We start from the raw sequence: 22,427 nt of genomic DNA, 5'->3' as shown, positions 1-22,427 counted from the left end.
TGGCATTCACTCTGCTGTTCTCATTAATTATTTACCTAAGTATCTTTTCCATAAGGAACACATTTGGAGTCATTACAAAGACATTAAGCACTACTGAGAGACTAGGAGTTAAACAGACTCCCTGGTAGGGAGACAAATAGCAAGAGAAGCCAAGACTCCTTAATAAAAGTGGCAAATTTCCAAGATGGCACGTTTACTGAGGACCTCCTAGTTCTAGCCTCAGTGTCCCCTCAGGGTTCAGACAGATGCTTAAGGCAAACACAGGGGCTGGCTAAAGAAATCTGAGGGTGAACAAATTAGCTCATACATGTCTCCTCACACCTTTTTATTCTTAAGAAAACTTTACCCCCAACCCCACAAAGCTTCTAGTTTATATAATCACACAGGCATAATTAGAAATTCTTTGGCAATAGCAAAGACAAAAGGCATGCGTTTCTCAGGGCCAAGGAAACAGATAAGATCTGACAAAGCAAGAGCCTTATGTCTCACTTGGGATGTGACTTGTGAAATGTCCGGGAATAACTTAAGAGGTAGGAAGGGTTGATGGCTATGATTTCTAAGAGGAGAGAAGGGATATAAGTATGTGAACCTACATTTGTGTGACTAGTTAAATTAGTAGTTTGTAACTGATGAATTCAGAAAAAGGGAAGAAAACACAGCATTGCTGTACACCCTCTGAGCATTTCTTTGGCTTCCTTCTGCAGCATCTAGGAACACAGTATTGTGGTAACCATGGGAACAAGTATAGGCTGCAGAAAGAAAATGGGTGGTGCTCTATCCATAGACCATTTTTATCAAATGATATCTGACTAAAGGGAAAGGCTATGTAAAATCCTGAGGCTGTTTTCAGCCTCAGGCTAAGCTGCTGGGTGCACATACCACTGAAGCCCAGGTGAGAAGGAATTCCATTCTCTGGGGCTGGTTAAGTCATCCTATCATTTTTCCTGTCTCTCCAGGGGTAAAGGCACAAATAGTTAATTTCCTAGATTAAGATCGTGTATTAGTGAAGCTGAGGTGAAGGTAAGTATAGAATATTAATGGCTTGGTAGAGTAGAGTAGGGGCTAGTAGTGTGCACTCTCTTGAGTCAGCTGTCTGCTGTTAAGAGTTCGGAGCTGCCCAGGACTGCTTAGGGCAGACAGGCCATGTCCTCCTATTCAGTGCCTTGTTTTTTTTTTTTGTTTTTTTTTTTTGAGGCTCTGTTTTGACACCTAGCCCCCACAGGGTCTCTGAGTTGTTTGTCAGCTGATAGCCACAGGTGCATCCTGTTTTCTAGTCCTGGCTTACTGCCCCCACATTGCCCACTGACATCAACATCTATCATGAGGAAAACATGCTCTCTTCCACTTGGGGTTTTTCTACTGTGTTGTAAGACGTTATATAAGACTGCTCCCTCCTACAAGAGAGAGACCTCTTAGCACTTGCAAAATAAAGACACTTCTTAGTACAATCAGCTGGACCTCTGGTCTTTCTTTTCCTGTTTCCCTGGACTTGCTTGTGGTGTGGGCGGGTGCCATAGCTCTGAATGTGTTGAATTCCCCTAAGGAGAGGGAATAGCTTTTAAGCTTATGTAGATTTGACTATGAAAACAAAGGTCTCCTTGACTGTGTGAGTACTTACATACCGGGTCCCCATGGTGTGGGGGAAGATCATCCAGTTTACCAGTACAAGAGGGAGTTATGCCCAATAATTGATTAATATACTGCTGGGGGCTTTGGGGTTGCATCCCACTATGGAAATGGGATTGCTATGGGTTCACAAGGGTTTGATAGAAATGACAGTGTGTATTCAAAAAGCAGGTATCCCCAAAGCTCTGCACATTTTATTTTCTCAAATGGAACATGTGACGATCCTGGTGGGTCAGCCAAGTGATTTTGTCAAATGAGATCTCACTGTATAATCTTGTGTCCTGTAGCAGGCAGGCATCTTCCTCTCCCTACTGACTTGTGACAAATGCTTGGCAGCTTACATCAAAGTCTTCATAGGATTTTTTCCTACCACCAGCAAGCCTCCTACTAATGGACTGGCTCCACAAGTGCAAGGCCTTCTCGGGACATGAAACACACAGTTCTGAGCTATTCAACCATCCTAGATTTCTTCAAACTGACCAACAAATATTAGGGGAGGAAAACTCTATACAGATTTCTAAATCCCTAGCACTCAAGAAAAGACTGGATTTTCTGCATTTTAAGGTCCTGCCTGCAAAGAAGAGGGTCTTATTCTCAGTGTGTATGTGTTTCCTCATTCCTAGTAAGCACCTTTCCTCACCTGCTGATTCTCTCTGTGGTGCTTAAGCTTTCTCTGCTACTGTTGCACTTAGAGATTTTCTCTGCCTTTTCATTTTTAATTGGCAATGGAAAAAAACCCAATCTAGTCCCCAAGACTGCATCATTATAGCTTAAAATGTTGTGGAATAATGGCCGTTTTAAAGATAGAAAAAATGTTTTTTTTTTGGTTTTTAGAGACAGGGTTTCTTTGTATTGGTTTGGAGGCTGGAAATTGCTTTGTAGATCAGGCTGGCCTCGAACTCACAGAGATCCACCTGCCTCTGCATCCATAGTGCTGGAATTAAAGGCGTGCGCCACCAATGTCTGGCTAGATAGAAATTTTAAAAGGGAAGGGGCATCCTGTGTTTTTCTAAGTGTTCTAAAGACCCCAAAATTGTTCTATTTAATTTTTTTCTTTCTACTTGAGTAGAAGAAACTACACTTTGCATTTTTTCTTTTGTGTTTCACAATTCCAAGACCTTATGCAGTTTAAAGATATGTCCAAAGACACTTTAAGTCTCTACTTGGTTAGACAGCCTGAAATCCCTGGAACTAAATGATTCTTTTTCTGGAAACAGCATTCTTGTCCACACAAAGAAAGTAAAAATCTAGCTTACCTTGAAATAAGACATAAGAAAATTTTATAAAAGTAGTTACAAGAATGCTTAGTTCTTTGGGGGAAATTTGATAAGATTGTCAATTAGTGAATTATAAATGTCAGGTTAATGGGTAAGAAAAGAAAAGAAAACAAAAACACCTTCTTGTTCAGCATGCGCTGAACACTATAAGCATGGAGATTGAGGCTTCTCTGTGACATCCATCTCACTCCTTCTGTCCTCCCACACAGTGGGATTGTGAGGTAACAAGGGTTGAATCTAGAGTCCAGTCTGAATGCCTGGTGTGGAAGACACAAAACTGACATACACTTCCACAATATTGGCGACACTAATGCCTCACATTTTAGATTTTGGAATACGGAATAGTTAAAGTTTGCTAACCCATTGCCGTCTTTGGATATTGCCAATTTTAACATTTAACAGTTGGTTATCTTCATCTGCAGCTGATGCAGAGAAATTTAAAATGCAAAACACTCATTGAAAAGTTTTACACACAAAAGTGAAAACTTGGATGAGACAGCTTAGTAACTTTTGTAAACATCTTTAGTTTTTTTCATTTCTCTGTTCAAATATCTGCCTTTACACAAGTCTTTCATCATGACAGGCTGTCTACAGAAAGGACAAGGGAATGGATGAAATGAAGAAAACAAAAACTTGTGCTTTAAAACAATCCTTTTATTTTGTATTCTTCAATTCTTGGTCAGAATTGATTTACATAATTAAATAACCTTCTACATTCCCTAAACAACAAGAAATAGAACCTAGATAAAAAACAACCCTCCCGAATAAAAACCCAAAACAACAAAAACAAAAACCACCCAGAAGCACATAAAAAAAAGCAAGTAAGTCATCATGAGATGGCAGCTGTCACTTCTGGGAATGGCACATAGGTGTATGGCAATGGAGGTGCTCAAACAGCAAGGTCCTTTGCAAATTCTTCCAATGTGTTTCTCTGAAATCATAATTTTAGTAAAAAGCCTACAGTAAAAAGGCAAAATTGAGATGTGAGAAAATGTGTATGCAAGCTCTGAAAACCTCATCTCATACTTTCTAATATCTTTTAGCACCAACACAGGTGAGAAAGTTCACCTCAACAAATTGTGCTCATTAAGTCACTTATTCCTCCCAATTAAGTGAGAGAGAGAGAGAGAGAGAGAGAGAGAGAGAAGAGAGAGAGGTAATTTATTTCAGAGCTTCTTTGTAGTTGCAACATTAGTGAAACTTGCGAAGTTACCTACTAGTTAAATACTAGGGTGTTGCATAAAGCCATAGGTTCAAACATGGTGATGTTACACCTGTAGACCTGATGAATTCTTGATGTCTCTAATAAAAATAGTTTCACCAAACATCATGGAAACTGACACCAGAGTGGCTCACCAAGAATGCACTAATCTCTAAGTTTAACCAGAAATACTGAGTGAAAGTAAATGGACTTGTCAGTGCACAAAGTATTACATGATATATAATCAACACCCCTCATAGTTATCTAGAGAAAACGTCCAATTTAGACTGGCTCCAAGTTTTCGGAGTTAAAGATGAATTCTCAAAATTTCTTTATTTCATTAAACATTAAAATATGTATTCACACAATATGAATTGTACCTAGACAACCTTTGGGAAGATTTACTTAGTATAGTATAATACAAACAATCCAGAATCATGTTATATAAAATTTTGACACTTATTGTAAGAGGTAGCTTGCATAAATGAGAGAAAATGAGAAATATGAAAGACTACAGTCATTTGATTTCATGTGAGAATTTAAAGTAAGAACTTTTAAAAGAGAAAATAATTTCTTTTGTTTTTGTTTGTTTGTTTTTCGAGACAGGGTTTCTTTGTAGCTTTGAATCTCTCTTAGAACTCACTCTGTAGACCAGGCTGGCCTTGATCACACACACATCCTTCTACCTGAGCCTACTAAGTGCTAGGACTACAAGTGTGTGCCACCACCACCCATCAAGAAAATAATTTCTAACATATTATTATAGGTAAAGTCGATTGACAAAGTTTTTCAGCCCCAAAGTTATTGCTGAACATGTAACACACTCCAGTCAGTCAACCTGTATACCTTATTTTATCCCTGCTGACATGATGCCAGCTCATTGCTTCAGTTCTAGAACAATGTAGAACCTCCTTCTCTAGTAGATTGTCTACTCTAGCAATCCCTACCTACTGCTTGTGCAACATCACTTGATGAATTTGTGTTTTAAGTTCAAAATCTTTCTGTGCATTTCTGGTTTTTCACAATGTTATCTAGTAATAAATATTCAATCTCTCAAGAATATATTTAATTTTTAACTTTAGACTTATGGAATTATTGACAAGATATTATAGCAGGTTCTCCTACAATTTTTTGATTTTCCTTGTAAAAATAGAACAGTCATCCCAACCAATAAGTTAATATTGTGTGTTGTTAAGCAAGTAATAATCTATTAAGATTCAACTGTCTTTTCACTGATAGCTATTTTCATTTGTTTGTTTCAGTATTTTGTTTAAAAATAGAAAAAAAGAAAAGGAAAGCTATCTATACATAACTGTGATGAAGAAAAAACAGACGATGAAATCTGTCAGCTCCAAAAGAAATCAGGACAAATGTCTAACTGTGATGCCTATTAGCATGCCAAAGAACATGCTGGATCATTAGGTCACTGTGGCTCATCTCTGCTCTTCTCACTCAGAGAGTTCTCTCCCCTAAATTTCTCCAGCTCTTAGGATTCCCTTCCCCAGCTTGTGATTCCTAAGTAATGCTTCCATTTCATCCATGTGCTTTCTTGGGTTTCTCTCGGCCCTCATCTTGCCTCCTCTTTCTTATCTTTCTCTCTTGATTTTCTTGGTCACCTCCCTGTGTCTCTTTCTTGGTCCTCCTCTCTTACTCCTCCCCACACTCCATCTGCTCTAATGGCCTGTTCAGTCTTATGGCCATGTATAGTCTACAACTGTCTGCTCTGGACCCATCCAGATGCCCCTGGCTGTATTCTCCCTGTTATCTACAATAACAACTTCCCCCTCAGTTGTAACATGGAGCAGTCATGTCCTCATTTAATGCAAAATTATTTGATCTTGTGAGCTATCCAAGTTCATAAATGAACAGGATATTAATGTCATCTTCATATTCTTCTCTTTTGACAGTCTTTCATTTAATTTATCAGTAATTGTTGGTTCTTTATATTTTCTGAATCCATGAACATGTTGAAAATGGTGATGAGGTTATATAAGAAAAATAAACTTGTGCACCTATCCCGAAAATGCTTCAGTAAACTGTAAAATATACCAGACATGACTCATTGGAAAACACCCGGGCAATTCATCCTTAACCATGCTTCCTTACCTGTGTTCTGACTTAGGTTTCTAAATCATGTTTTATTTTAATTGTTTACACAATCATTAACTATTTAAAACTTATTTTGCTATTTGGCCATTCGTATAAAATGTGAACATGTAAACATTTCAGTTTTATGGGAGCTAAAATTTAAAGAACTTTAAAAGAGAAAATAATTCTTTTCTTTTTTGATTGTTTCTTTTTTGTTTGTTTGTTTGTTTTTTGATATATGGTTTCTTTGTAGCTTTGGAACTTGTCCTGGAAATCACTCTGTAGTCCAGGCAGGTTCAGTAGGCAGTGTTTGTCACACAAGTATGAGAGACCAAGTTTGGATCCAAGCATGAAAATAAAAGAAAGAAAGGAAGGAAGAAAAGAAAAGAAGGAACAAACAAAACAAATGACTATATAATAGCTCAGCACACATGCCTGAGACCTAGAGATGAGAAGACCAAAACAGGAGGATCCTTGGAGATGCCCATTCTCAGAAGATACTTTTGGTAACATAAAATCATCTCAGCCACACTAGCAGGTCATCAGGAAAGACTCCTTCATGAAACGTTACCTCAAAAGACCCCCATGGGACTCTTCAAGGTACAAATCTCACTCTTCCACCAATACCAATTATCCCCAGTGACCTCAGTTGCTCCTGGGATGCTGATATTGACTGCACAGAGAGGACTGAGAGCTGAGTGACCAACTTCCCATCTGGACCACACAGTCTCTAGTCTCTAGGCCACTGGCAAAACCTCATGCCCTACCCCAGCCATCTCAGTCACACGTTTGTCACTCCTAGAAGAAGATTACACCAACAGCCCCCACCTGACCCTGTAACATGCAAGGTCCACTCTGTCATCAGACCCATCCATCATGCTCAAACCCAGCAGCCTACTGGGACACAAATATCTATTGCACAGAGAGGACTAAGAAAATTGCGTCAAGAGACAAAGACACTGCCAGCACCAACAAGAAGAAGAGATGGCTGGATTTCAATACAAGAATACATTCAAGAACCTAAAGAGCAATATTGCAACACTAGAATCTAGTGGTACAACATCAGGAAGGATGGAACATCACAATGCAGAAGAAGTAGAAGGAAAAAAAACCTTAAAAATATCTTGATCAATATGGTAGAGGCCCTAGAAAAAATGAAGAATTCCCTTAAAGAAAGTAAAAATAAACAAAAAATTTGAAAGAAATCAATAAAACCTTTAAAGGAAGCCAAGAAAAATCCATCAAATAAATTCAAGTCTTGAAAATTGAAATGGAGGTAATAAAGAAAACTGAAAGTGAGGGAATTCTGGAGATGGAGAATCTCTATCAAAAACAAGGACTACAGATGCAAGCATAACCAGCAGAATGCAAGAGATGGAAGACTAAAATCTCACATGTTGAACATATGGTAGAGGAAATAGATTCATCTGTTAAAGAAAACATTAAAGCCAACAAAGTCACAACACAAATTGTCCAGAAAATCTGGGACATCATGAAAATAACAAACCTAAGAATAATAGGAATAGAGGAAGGAGAATAATACCAGTTCAAAAGCACAGAAATTATGTTCAACAAAATCACAGAAGAAAGTTTTCCCAACCTAAAGAAGGAATTTCAATGAAGATACAAGAAATGTACAAAACACGAAATGACCAAACCAAAAAACAATGTCCTTCTGCCAAGTAATAATCAAAATACAAAATATACAGGATGAAGAAAGAATATTAAGAGCTGCAAAGGAAAAAGTCAAGTAACATATAAATACAGACCCAATATAATAACACCCAACTTCTCAATGGAGACTCTTGAAGTCAGAAGATCCTGGGCAGACATTATGCATTCTCTAGGAGACTATAGATGACAACCCAGAATACTATAGCCAGCAAAATTTTCAAGTACTATTGATGGAGAAAACCAGATATTCAATGACAAAATTAGATTTAAAGAATACCTACAGAAATCACTAGAAGGAAAACTCCAACCCAAGAAGGTTATAGGTATCCAGGAAAGCAGAGCAAAGTAAGTCCATGCCAGGAAATCATAAAGAAAGGAAATACAAACACACACACACACACACACACACACACACACACACACACACACACAAATAACTGGAATCAAAAGTCACTTCTCATTAATATCAATGGACTCAACTGGCATTTAAAAAGATACAGACTAATAGAATATATATGAAAACAGGATCCATCCTTCTGCTGCATACATGAATCATACCTCAAACTCAAAGACAGACATTTCCTCAGAGTAAAGGGTTGGGAAAAGACTTTCCAATCAAATGGACCTAAGAACAAGCTGGTGTAGCAACTCTATTATCTAAGAAAGTAGATTTCAAACTAAAGGAAATAAAAAGAGATGAAGAAGGTCATCTCATATTCATCACAGAAAAATCCATCAAGAAGAAATCTCAATCTGGAACATGCATTCCCAAAAATGCAAGGGCAACCACATTCATAAAAAATTACTAACTGCCACTAAGTCTCCCATCTCAATTTAAACCAATGCACCCCAGCATGGTGGTCTCCTTTTCCACCCATTGGAACGAGGCCTGATTCTGGGCCATTATCCTGTGCCTGGGAGGTGTCACTACAGTTTCCATTCTAGTGGGAGCAATGCATACCAGCATCCTAATCTCCTTCTCCACCCATGGAGCAAAGAAAGAGGAGAATCACCAGAGTATTGGACTTGCTTGCAGCCACCAAAAGGGAACCCACCATGAGAGGAAGAGGCTCTTTCTGTACCCACTGGAAGAAGGGATGGGAATGAGACAAGAAAAAAAACACACTCAGCAACAGAAAAACAAACATGACACCACCAGAGTCTAGAGACTCTACATCAGCAAAGCAAATGAAGCAGAAGAGAATGACCTTAAAAACAACTTCATGAAAATGACAGAGAACCTCAAAAAGGATATGAGAAAATCCATTACAGATAGAAGAAAAAACAAACCAAAAAATGCAAGAAATGGAAGAAAAGACAAACCAAAAATGCAAGGAATAAAGGAAAAGATGAAGCAAAAATAACAAGAAAAAATTCAAACAATGCAAGGGTGGAAAGCTGAAAGAGACAATAAAAAAACCAACACAAGCTGAAGGAGTGGTGGAAATACAAAAGAAGGGCAAACAGTCAGATACTACAGATGCAAGCATAACCAAGAGAATACAAGAGATGGAAGAGAGAAACTCAGGTGTTGAAGATAAACTAAAAGAAAAAGATTCATTGACCAAAGAAAATCTTAAGTCCAACAAATCCCTAAGACAAAATATCCAGGAAATATGGACATCGTGAAAGATCAAACCTAAGAATAATAGGCATAGAAGATGGGGAAGAACACCACCTTAAAGGGGCAGAAAACATATTCAAAAAAACATAGAAAACTTTCACAACCTAAAGAAAGACATGCCAATGCAGGTACAAGAAACTTACTGAACACCAAATAGAGTGAACAAAAAACAATTCTCATTGCCACATAATAATCAAGACCCCAAGCATATAGAACACAGAAAGAATATTAAGAGCACTTAACGAAAAAGGTCAAGTAACACATAAAGGCAACCTATCACAATTATACCTGACTTCTCCATGGAAACTCTGAAATTCAGAAGGTCCTGGATAGATATTCCAGCAACACTAAGAGACCATGGATGCCAGCTCAGACTACTATACCTAGCAAAGCTTTCAATCACTGTATATGAAGAAAAACAAGATATTCCATGACAAAACCAGATTTAAGCAATACATATTTACTATTCCAGTCTTACTGATAGTTTTGGAAGGAAAACTCCAATCCAATTAAGTTAACCAAAACAAGAAAAACATGGGCAATAGATAATTACACTTTACCAACAGCCATAAGAAAAAAGGGCTCTAAATCCTCATAAAACTTCATCAACAACAAACATTCCAGAACAAACAAGAATGAGCAATCATTGGTCATTAATATCCATCAATATTAATGGTCTTAACATGCCCATAAAAAGACACAGGCTAATAGAATGGATTCAAAGACAGAATCCACTCTTCTGCTGTGTACAAAAAACATATTTCAGTTTCAAAGACAGATGTTACCTCAGAGTCAAGGGTTGGGAAAAAATTTCCAATCAAATGGACCCAAGAAACAAGCAGGGATAGCAATCATAATACCTAACAAATTAGACTTTAAAATAAAATCAATTGAAAGACATGAAGGAGGTCATTTCATACCCATCACAGGAGAAAACAACCAAGATGAAGTCTCAATTCTGAACATCTATGCCCCAAATATAAAGGCATCCACATTTGCAAAAGAAAAATTACTGAAATTCAAATCACATATAAAACCTCACACACTTATAGTGGAAGACTTCACCACCCCACTCTCAACACTAGACAGGTGTAGCAGACAGATACTTAGAAAAGAAGCAAAGGAACTAATAGAAGTTATGACACAATTGGGTTTAACAGACATCTATAGAAGATTCCATCCAAACACAAAAGAATATACATTCTTCTCAGTGCCACATGGAACCTTCTCAAAAATCGACTACATACTTGGCAGCATAGCAAACCTTAACAGGCAAAAAAAAAAATAGAATAACTGCATGAATCTTACTAGCCCATCATGCTTCAGAGTTAGAAATCATCAACAACAAAAATTGCAGAAACCCTACAAACAGGTGGAAATTGAATAATGTACATTCAATCTGTACCATTCCTGGGTCAAAGAAGAAATAATGAAAGAAATTGAAGACTTCCCAGAATTCAATATGAATGAAGACACAACATACCTAAACTTACTGGAAACTTTGAAAGTGCTAAGAGGAAATTTCATAGCACTAAGTGCCCACATGAAGAAACTGGAGAATGGTTACATTAGAGAATTAACAGCACAACGGAATGCTCTAGGACAAAAAGAAGCAAACTCACCCCAGAGGAGTAGAGGCCAGGAAATAATCCAATTGAGCGATGAAATCAATAAAGTAGAAACTAGGAAAACACTACAAAAATCAATATAACAAAGAGTTGGTTCTTTGAGAAAATCAACAAGATAGAGAAACATTCATCCAAACTTACCAAGTGGCAGAGTGTGAACGTGCAAGTTACCAAAATCAAAAAGTGAAAAGGGGGTCATAAGTATGGAAACTAAGGAAATCCAGAGAATCACATGATCATCTCACTAGATGCTGAAAAGGCCTATGACAAAATCTAAGCCCCCTCCATGAGAAAGGTCTTGGAGAGATCTGGGGTAACAGGAACATACCTAAACATAATAAAAGCTATATATAGCAAACCACCAGTCAACATCAAACTAAATGGAGAGAAACTCACTGTAATCCCTTTAAAATCAGGAACAAGACAAGGCTATACACTCTCTCCATACCTCTTCAATATTGTACTTGAAGTTCTAGCTAGAGAAATAAGACAATAAAAGGAGATCAAGGGGATACAAATTGGAAAGTAAGAGGTCAAACTCACTATTTGCAGAAGATATGATCGCTTATATAAGTGACCCAAAAAACTCTATCAGGGAACTCCTACATCTGATAAATACTTTCAGCAAAGTGACAGGATACAAGATCACCTCAAGAAAATCAGTAGCCCTATTGTATACAGAAGACAAAAGATCTGAGAAAGAAATCAGAGAAACATCACCCTTTTCAATTTCCAGAAGCAACATAAAATACCTTGGGGTAATGCTAATCAAACAAGTAAAAGACCTGTATCACAAGAACTTTGAGTCTTTAAAAAAAGAAATTAAGGAAGACACCAGAAAATGGAAAGATCTCCCATGCTCTTGGATAGGTAGGATCAATGTAGTAAAACTGGCAATCTTGCCAAAATCAATCTACAGATTCAATGCAATCCCCGTTAAAATCCCGTACAATTCTTCACAGACCTTTAAAGAATATTTTTAACTTTATATGGAAAAACAAAAGACACAGGGTAGCCAAAACAACCCTGTTCAACAAAGGAGCATCCAGAGGCATCACCTTTCCTGACTTCATGCTCTATTATAGAGCTATAATATTGAAAACAGCTTGGTATGGGCACAAAAATAGACAGGTAGACAATTGGAGTCGAATTGAACACGCCGATAATAACCCATACATGTATGAATACCTGATGTTTGACAAAGAAGCTAAAATTATACAATGGCAAAAAGAAAGCATCTTCAACAAATGGTGCTGGCATAACTGGATTCAGGCATGTAGAAGACTACAGATAGATCCATGACTATCACCATTCATAAAACATAAGTGTAAATACTTCAAAGACCTCAACATAAATCCAGTCACACTGAAACTCTTGGAAGAGAAAGTAGGAGGTACCCTTGAATGAATTGGTACAGGAGATCCCTTCCTGAACATAGAACCAGTAGCACAGACACTGAGATCAACAATTAATAAATGGGGCATCCTGAAACTGAGAAGCTTCTGTAAGGCCAAGGACATAGTCAACAATTCAAAAAAGCAGCTCACAGAATGTGAAAAAATATGCACTAACCCCACATCTGTTACAGAGCTGATCTCCTATATTTACAAAGAACTCAAGAAGCAAGTCTCCAAAACACCAAAGGATCCTATTAAAAAGTGGGGTACAGAACTAAATAGAGAATTCTCAATAGAGGAGTCTAACATGGCTGAGAGACACTTAAGAAAGGGGTTAACATCCTTAGCCATCAGAGAAATGAAAATCAAAACAACTCTGAGATACCATCTAGCTCCTATCAGAATGGCTAAAATCTAAAACACCAATAACAGTTTATGCTGGAGAGGATGTCAAGAGGAGGGAGCACTCCTCGACTGCTGGTGCAAGTGCCAACTCAAACATCTACTTTGTAAATCAGTATGGAGATTCCTCAGGAAAATGGGAATAACTCTACTACAAGACCCAGCAATTCCACTCTTAGGCATATACCCAAAAGATACACATTCATACAACAAGGACATCTGTCCCACCATGTTCATAGCAGCATTATTTGCAATAGCCAGAACCTAGAAGCATCCTAGATGCCCCTCAATTGAAGAGTGGATAGAGATAACGTGGTACATTTACACAACGGAGTAATATACAGTGGAAAAAACAATGGAATCTTGGAATTTTCAGTCAAATGGATGGCACTATATGAAACCATCCGGCATGAGGTAACCCAGTTACAAAAAGACAAACATTGTATGGACTCACTCATATATGGATTTTACACTTGGATCAGGGGGGTGCCAGCCTACAGTCCCAGTTCCAGAGAGTCTGGGAAACAGGTAGGACCATAAGAGCTATATGCATGGTATCCCATAGTAGGGGACTGAGACAATATCTCCTGAGCAGATTGGGAGCATGGGGGGAGGGGAGAGGGAGCTGGGAAAAAGAGAGGGCGTAAAGAAGAGGGGAGAGTCAGACATGGGGGAGCAGGAAGGTTGAAGAGAACAGGATAAGAAATACCGTGATAGAGGAAGTCATTAAATGTTTGAGGAGTGTTCTGGCACTGGTAAGGTTTCCAGGTATCTTCGAGGATGACACCAAGTGGCAAACTAAGCGATAGTGGATCCACTACTTTAAATGCCCCTCCCTGATAATGAGCTTGATGACTTCTTTGTATGCCATCCTAGAACCTTCATCCAGTGACTGAAGGAAGCAGAGGCAGACACCCACAGATAATCACTGAACTGAACTCCTGAAACCCATTGACAGAGAGGGTGAAGTGATGAGTAAAGGGGACAAGACTGGGCTGGATAAACCCACAGAAACAACTGCTCTGAACAAGGGGGAGCTCTTGGACTCCAGACTTTTGGCTGGGACACCAGCATGTGACTGATCCAGACTCCCTGTTTGTGGATGTTATTGAGGAGGCCTACGCAATCTATGGAGCCTTAGGTAGTATATCAGTATTTATCATAGAAATGGACTTTGGGTGCCCATCCCATAATGAGGGATGTTCTTTCAGCCTGAAACAAACTCTGGAGATTCCACATGGAGGGCTTCACCCTCGCTAAGGAATTGATTGGGTATTGGTTGGAAGGCTGGGGGGTGCTGTTTCCGGGAGAGGGAGGAGGGGAGCGAGAGGTAGCTTGTTTCTTTTTTTTTGGTTTATCGAGACAGGGTTTCTCTGTACTGTTTTAGAGGCAGTCCTGGAACTCACTCTGTAGACCAGGCTGGGCTCAAACTCACAGAGATCTGCCTGGCTCTGAGACCCGAATGCTAGGATTAAAGGCATGTGCCACCAATGCCCAGCTGCAAGCTTGTTTCTAATTTTAGTTTAAAAAAATTACTAAATCTTATCAGACATCAAACTCCAGATGTGAATAGTGGGAGACTATAACAACCCACTCTTATCAGTGGACAGGTCTGCAGACAGAACATTAACAGAGAAATAAGGGCTTTACCAGATGTTATTACTCAAATCGGCCTAACAGATATCTATAGACCATTTCAGCCAAACCAAAAAGAACACACTTTCTTCTCAGCACCCTATGAGGTCTTCTTTAAAATTCATCACATTCCCACCTACAAAGTGAATCTCAACAGATACAATAATTTGTACTAATTCCCTATATCATATTGGATCACCATGGCTTAAATTTAGAATTCAACAACAACACAAAGTCTGTAAATCATACAGACTCATGGAAACAAAATAAGGCCCAAGAGAATCACCTCTGGGTCAAGGAAGAAATAAAGAAACAAATTAAAGCTTCCCTAGAATTCAACGACAATGAAGGCACAACATAACCAAACTTATTGAGACTATGAAACCAGTGCTAAGAGTAAAGTTCATAGCACTGAATGCCTATATAAAAAAATTAGAGAAATCCCAAACCAGTGAATTGGCAAAAATAAAAGCTCTAGAACAAAGGAAGGAACTCACTCAGATAGAGTAGAAGACAGGAAATAACCAAATTGAGGGTTGAACTCAATAAACTAGAAACAAAGAGAATAATAGGAATAATCAATAAAACAGAATTCATTCTGTGAGGAAACCAAGAAGATAGACAAACCTTTATGCAAACTAACCAAGATCCAGAGAAAGAATACTCAAATTAACAAAATATGAAATAAAAAGGAGGACACTGAGAAAATCAAGAGAGTTATCAGATCAGACTTTAAAAACCTATACTCCACAAAATTGGAAAATATAAAAGAAACACTCAGTTTTCTGGAGAGGTTTTACATATCAAAATTAAATCAAGACCAAATAGACAATTTAAATAGACCTATAATCCTTAAGGAAATAGAAGAAGTCATTAAAAGTCTGCTAACCAGAAAAAAAGAAAAAAATACCCAGGATCAGATGGTTTCAGGGAAGGATTTTATCAACATTTCAAAGAGGAGCTAACTCAAATACTTCGCAAATTGTTCCATACAAGAGAAATCAAAGGAACATTGTCAAACTCCTTTTCTGAGACTATACTAACCCAGATACCCAAACCACATAAAGATGCAACAAAGAAATAGAACTATAGAACAATCTCCCTTATTAACTTTGATACAAAAATACCCAAAGACTGGAAAACAGAATCCAAGAACACAATAAAAAATCTTCCAAAATGACCAAGTAATCTTCTTCCCAGAGATGGAGGATTGGATCAACGTGGGGGAATTTGTCAATGTAATGCCCCTCATAAACAATCTGAAAGAAGAAAAACAACAGCATCATCTCATCATATGCTGAAAAAAACCTTCAACAATATCCAATACCCATTCATAATAAAGGTCTTGGAGAGGTCAGGATAATAGAAACATACCTAAACACAATAAAAGCAATAGACAGCAAGCCAACAGTCAACATCAAACTAAATGGAGAGAAACTCAATGTGGTTTCTATAACATCAGGTACAAGACACTCTCTCCCTACATATTCAATATAGTACTTAAGTTCTAGCTAGAGCAATTAGCAAACAAAAAGAGATCAATGGGATAAAAATTGGAGAGGAAAATGTCAAAGAATCGCTATTCACAGAAGATAAGTAAGGACACGTAAGTGACCCCCAAAACAGTACAAGGGAACTCCTGCTGTCAAACACATTCAGCAATTTGTAATCCCTCCTGTACAAGTAGTCCTGTATACTAATGATAAAAGTGTTGTGAGAGAAATAAGAAAGGCATCACCCTTTACAGTAGCCACAAATAAAAGATATCTTGGGGTAACACAAACCAAACAAGCGAAAGACCCATATGACAAGAACTTTAAGTCCCTAAAGAAAATTGAAGAGGATATCAGAAAATGGAAAGATATCCCATGCTCTTGAATAGGTACATTGAACATAATAACAGTAGCAATCCTACCAAAAGCAATCTACAGTTTCAATGCAATCTCCATCAAAATCCCAACACAAGTCTTCATAGACATTGAAAAAACAATAACCAAGTTCTTCTGGAAATATGTAAAACCCGGAATAGCTAAAACAATCCTGTACAATAAAGCAACTTCCTGAGGCATCATCATCCCTGACTTCAAAATCTACTATAGAGATATAGTAATAAAAACAGCTTGGTATTGGCATAAAAACAGACAGGTAGATCAATGGAACAAGGTAAAAGATCTTGATATGAATCCACAAACCTACAAATACCAGATTTTTGACAAAGAAGTCAAAATGTTATAATGGAAAAAGGAAAGTCTCCTTAACAAATGATGCTGGAATAACTAGATGTTAATATTTAGATGATTGCAAATAGTTCCTTATCTATTGACATGCAAAAAACTCAAATCCAAGCTGATTAAGGACCTTTATACATTGAACTTTATATAAGAAAAAGTGGGAAGTAACACACAGGATACCATTTCCTAAATATAATATCTGTAGCCAGATACTGAAAGCAACTGTGAATAAATGGAACTTCCTGAAACTGAGAAGTGTATGCAAGGCAAAGGACAGGTAAAATAAGACAAAATGACAGCCTACAAAAATCCTAAGTCATTAAGGAAATGCAAATCCAAATTACTCTGAGATACCATCTTACACCATCCAGAATGGCTAAGATGAAAAATATTGAGGACAGCTTATATTGGAGAGGATGTGGAGTCAGGGGAACACTCCTCCACTGTTGTGGGAGTGCAAACATTTGGATATTTTTTATTGGTTTTCAGAAAATTGGGAATCAATCTACCTCAAGACCCAGTGATACCTTTCTTGGGTATTTACACAAAGGATGCTCAATCATACCACATGGATATTTGCTCAAAATTGTTCATAGCAGCATTATTCATAAGATCCAGAACCAGTAATCAGTGTGGATGCCCCTCAACTGAAGAAAGGATATGGAAAATGTGGTACATTTACACAATGGAATACTGCCCAGTAGTAAAAAAGGACAATCTCATGGAATTTTCAGCCAAATGGATGGAACTAGAAGAAATCATCCTGAGTCAGGTAACCCAGACTCAAAAGACAAAAATGTATGTATTTACTCATAAGTGGATATTAGATGTAAAGCAAAGGATAACCAGAGTACAATCCACAGCTCCAGAAAATCTAGGTGACAAGGAAGACCCTGAGAGTGTTGAATGGATCCCCATGGGAGGGTAATTAGATGAAATCTATGGGGCAAACTGGAGGTAGGCAGGTGGTAAGAGGGAGAAGAGGGAGAATGAAAACAGGAGGGAAAGAGATGTTTAAGGCAGGGAAGGATGTAGTGGAAGAACAATGACAGAGATATCTTAATAGAGAGAGAGAGCCACTACGGGCTTAGGGAAAAGGGTGCTAGGATAACTCTCAAGAATCCACAAGGGGAACCCAGCTAAGACTGCTAATAGTATCAGAGAGGATGCCTACCCCTGTATCCAGATGACTGAATACCCCTACTATCATCATAGAGTCTTCATACTATAATTGATGGAATCAGATGCAGAAATCAATAACCAAGATGCAGGCCAAGCTTGGGAATCCAGGCAAAGAGACAGAAGAGAAAATATATGAGGAAGAAAGGTCAAGATCATGATGGAGAATTCGACAGAGACAGCTGGACCAAGCTTGTGAAGACTCATGAACTCTAGACCTACAGCTGTAGAGACTCCAGGGGCCTGAACTAGGCTCTCTGTATGTGGGAGACATTTGGGAGCCCCTACTGTGAGCAGAGAGTGGGGGTGGGCTAGTGGGGAGGTGAGAGTGGGAGGGAGGAGGCAAGTAGGAATGTAAGGAGGATTGGGAAGGATAAGTGTGGTTGGAATATAAAATGAAATAAAAAATTGGAAAAAAGTAACAAAAAATGATACTCCTTAGCAGAAAAACTTTAGCAAATACACTTATCATATGATATAAAACATAAAACAGTTAATCTTTTGTTTATGTTTTTGTTGAAGACAGGTTTCTTTGTGTAGCCCTAGATGTCCTGGATCTCACTCTGTAGATTTGGCAGGTCTCAAACACACACACACACACACACACACACACACACACACACACACACACACACACACACACATATATATATATATATGTATATATATGTATATACCTCTTCTCCCTCCCATGTGCTGGGAATAAAAGTGTATACCACCACCACATTGTTGCAGTTTAACTTTTTAAACGGTTAGCAAAACAATACCATTTGGAGCACAAGTTTTGTAGAAAACAAAACTCATTAAATGAGAGACATATTCTTATGAATGTCATGTTTCACATATCAAAAGGAAACGGAATAATGCATTCAAACTATATACTTTACTCTAGATAGATTCTAAAAACATGGAACTTTGGAACTTTGCTTAAAAGAAACCAAATTTATTGAGGTGTTGCAAGAAAATAACACCTACATATATTAAACAACATAAAATAAAATTTTATTCCTTGAATAATATATATCTGTAGAAAGCCGATTTCTAAAATTTGGATTTGGAAACAACACACAAATTTATATGAATGTTCATCATAGTGAAAGGTTGGGATGCTTTCACCTTAAATCAGTGTATTTTATTCATTTTTATATAAAATAACTGAAACAAACAAGATAATAAACCAGTGACAGGATCTTGTTATGAAACTATTTATTTCAATTATTTGAAGATCCTAAATAAATTATATCTGGGGTGAACTAAATGCAAAAGCATTTTTATCAATTTCTGAGTGGATAATGATGGGCCAAACCCAAACACACTTGGCCTGCATGAATTTTTTTTTTAGCTTTTTTTTTTTACAAGACAGGGTTTCTCTGTATTGTTTTGGAGGCTATCGGTCCAGCCTGGCCTGGAACTCACAGAGATCTGCCTGCCTCTGCCTCCCGAGTGCTGGGATTAAAGGCGTGCGCCACCACCACCCGGCGCCTGCATGAAATTTAATAGTTACTATGGAAAGTGAAATCTATTGAGCTCAAAATAGGAATGGGTTGATTAGGAAAAAAATGTATAGCACCACCCAAAAAGGACATAAATGTAAATAGAATTCAGATTTTATTATGTGAATTTAATTTCAGGGTTTTTGTACTCCTAATTCAATGATAAACACAAATGAACTATGTTTTCTTACTCCTCTTTCTTTCTTTCTTTCTTCTTTCTTTCTTTCAGTCTCTCTCTTTCTTTCAAACTATGAGAAGCATTTTAAAAACATTAGGATTTGCACTGCTATGCTGACTGAAGACCCCTAACATTTGTTCTTCTGTATTTAAAGCAGTTATACCACAGAAGGATCCAGACTGTGGAAAGTGAAAACCTACTTATCTCTCAGTTAACTCAAATTTCCTACCCTCTTTATCAGGGGATCAGCAAAATTTATGTTACTGTTACTATATTTCAAACTGGGTGAAAACACTCATAATTTCTTGAGAATTGACAGAATCAAGAAAAGGCACAGGGGCACACAGATGAGAGGATATCTTGTCAAGTCAATGCAAGTGAGAAGAGGAAACAATTAGAGAACACTTACTGGTAAGTAGTTGGGCTGACATTGATGCGCCGAGGATGACTTCCTGATTCAAATTTGCTTGCCAGAGTGACATTGTTCCCGAAAAGACAGTATCGTGGCATTCTCACTCCAACCACACCAGCTAGCACAGAGCCTGAGTGAATGCCTATCCGCATCTGAAAAAAGAAAAAAGAAATGGAGAATGAACAGTTGTTTCTATTTGGCATGCACTTGTCAAATCAATAAATACAAATGAACTGAAAATTGTCTTTTATTTGTGTGTCTAGATCACTTTCCAAGTCTGGACTGTAGAGGTAGCTCCTCTTGTTTAACTAAGGACCAGGCCCTTGTTTTGAGCTTTTCCTCCATATTTTGGCCCAGATAAGGGCATCATCATTGTTCAACTCATAGGGTATATGGAGATGATAGCAAAGGTCAAAGGCATTTTTCTTCTACCCAGAGGGTACATTTCCAGTTTTTATGTTCCAGGACCCTGACAATATATTTGTTTAGACTCTGTCTTATAAAGTGTCAATAGTTTGTCTTTACAACAGAAGGTTAATTTCACTGACTATAGAGCTCTAAGCTGAGGTCTGAGGATGCAACAGAATGGTAGAATGACAATATAGCCAGCACAAGACCAGAGATGCATCCCTAACACTGAACACAAAGGGAAGAGAGGAAGAAGGGAATAAGGAAGGTGGGAGGGAGGAAGAGAGAGGAGAGAGAGAGAGAGAGGGAGGGAAAGAGGGAGGGAGGGAAGGAAGAAGGAAGGAAAGAATAAAGGAAGATTTTAGGTTAAATTTCTCCCTCATCAATACTTTTAAGGTGCTTCTACCTAGTTATTCTCTTGCATTGTTTTTTACACTTTTTTAAAAAGTCACATTTTTGTGGGGAGGGCACATACATGTAAAGTTCAGAGGACAACGTTCTGGAGTCAGTTCTATCATTCTATTGTGTGAGTCCCAGAGATAGAACACAGGTCATCAGGCTTGACAGCCAACATTTTAACTGCTGAACTGTTCAGAAACACTAACATTGTTTCTGAAAGTAAACCAGCTGCTGTACTTAATTTAATTGTTCTGAACATAACATATACATATTCTTTGGATGCTTTTAAGTACTTTTTTCATTTGTTAAATTTAAATAAGTTAGTTTTGATTTGCTTTGGTGTGATTTTCATTGTTCTTTATCCTTTGGCTTACTGTGCCCTTCAATCTACCAGTATATAATTTTCATTAAATTTAGAAAATTTTCAAAACTAATGTTTTCTGCCTAATTTTCCTTTTTTGAGGCTCTGCTTGCATGTATGTTTAGATGCTTGCAAGTTTTACACAGATCCCTGGTGACCTATTCATTTAAGAGGTCATTCTCTCTGTTTATTTCAGATTTGTAATGCTATCTTTAAATTGGCTTATCTTTCCTTTGGCAAATCTTTTAAAATCTAATGGGCTCTCAATGCCAGATACTGTATTTTTTTCCATCTAGAAGTTAAGTTTGGGATATTTTCTTTTTTATTGTAGATGTCACCTTAAATTTTAAGCATATGTACCCTACTTTAGCTGATTTTGAGTGCTCTACTCTATCAGCATTTGCTTGAGTTCTACATCTGTCACTTTGAAGGATTGACTGTTCTCATTAGGAGGCAACATTCCACTTTCTCCATGATTAGACAAATTTTATTAGGCAACAGACATCATGAAGGACCTTGTATAGTGCTGGATTCTCACAAATATTCTTGAGTTTTGTTATAGAATTCAATTAAACAACTTAGACACTGGTCCTTTGTAGTCTTCCTTTAAGATATGTAGAAATCCTGGAACAGTGTTTCATGGAGGCCTAGTTCTTCACTCATAACTAAGGCAATAACATTCTAAGTGCTACCCCATATACAGGGAATTTATGGTCTTTTGAAAATGCCCGGCAAGGGCAGTGGATGAATTCCAAAGTAAATGTGATTTGTTGAAATGAATACAGCCATGACTAGGACTCCAATGCCTCAGACCCACGGGAATGGCAATGCCTTCCCCAGGTCATGTTTAGGGAAATGTCAAAGCTTCCCCTTCTCCTGTAAGAATGTTGATAGAGCGTGCAGGAGGCACCTATGTCTCATGTGTGTGTGTGTGTGTGTTTGCAAAATAATAATGCTTTAAGAAGAGTTCATGAATTTCAAAGGAAATAGAAATATATGGGAGGAGATGGGGATTGGCAGAAGTGTTGGTAATAGTATAAAAGCAGTATTCATATATGAAATACTTATAAAAATAGCAGTCTTACCAAAAACAATCCACAGATTCAATGCAATTCCTAAATCCCAGCACAATTCTTCACAGACCTTGAAAGGACAATTTTCAACTTTATATGGACAAACAAAAGACCCAGGATAGCCAAAATAACCCTGTACAT

At 37.7% G+C, this 22,427-nt stretch overlaps 1 protein-coding gene across 3 annotated transcripts in view; it reads right to left on the bottom strand.

The window, feature by feature from the left end:
* The window catches only part of Gucy1a2 (guanylate cyclase 1 soluble subunit alpha 2), a 330,075-nt gene that overhangs the window by 20,098 nt on the left and 287,550 nt on the right, over window positions 1-22,427 (bottom strand). The window contains exons 7-8 of one of the 3 annotated variants that reach the window (XM_040734734.1): window positions 20,043-20,197; window positions 3,543-3,860 (exon numbers count right to left, since the gene is read on the bottom strand). In XM_040734734.1, coding sequence (XP_040590668.1) covers window positions 3,644-3,860; window positions 20,043-20,197 — 372 coding nt within the window. In that variant the 3' untranslated portion in view covers window positions 3,543-3,643. Of the gene's footprint in view, window positions 1-3,542; window positions 3,861-20,042; window positions 20,198-22,427 lie in introns of those variants that run through there. The other 2 variants (XM_040734735.1, XM_005077309.4) reach the window with 2 other exon arrangements.

This window comes from Mesocricetus auratus, unplaced genomic scaffold (genome assembly GCF_017639785.1).
Source record: "Mesocricetus auratus isolate SY011 unplaced genomic scaffold, BCM_Maur_2.0 Super-Scaffold_100040, whole genome shotgun sequence".
NCBI classification, from domain to species: Eukaryota; Metazoa; Chordata; class Mammalia; order Rodentia; family Cricetidae; genus Mesocricetus; species Mesocricetus auratus.
Note: the sequence above shows the minus strand (reverse complement) of the source record. Positions and strands in the feature narration are given on the sequence as shown.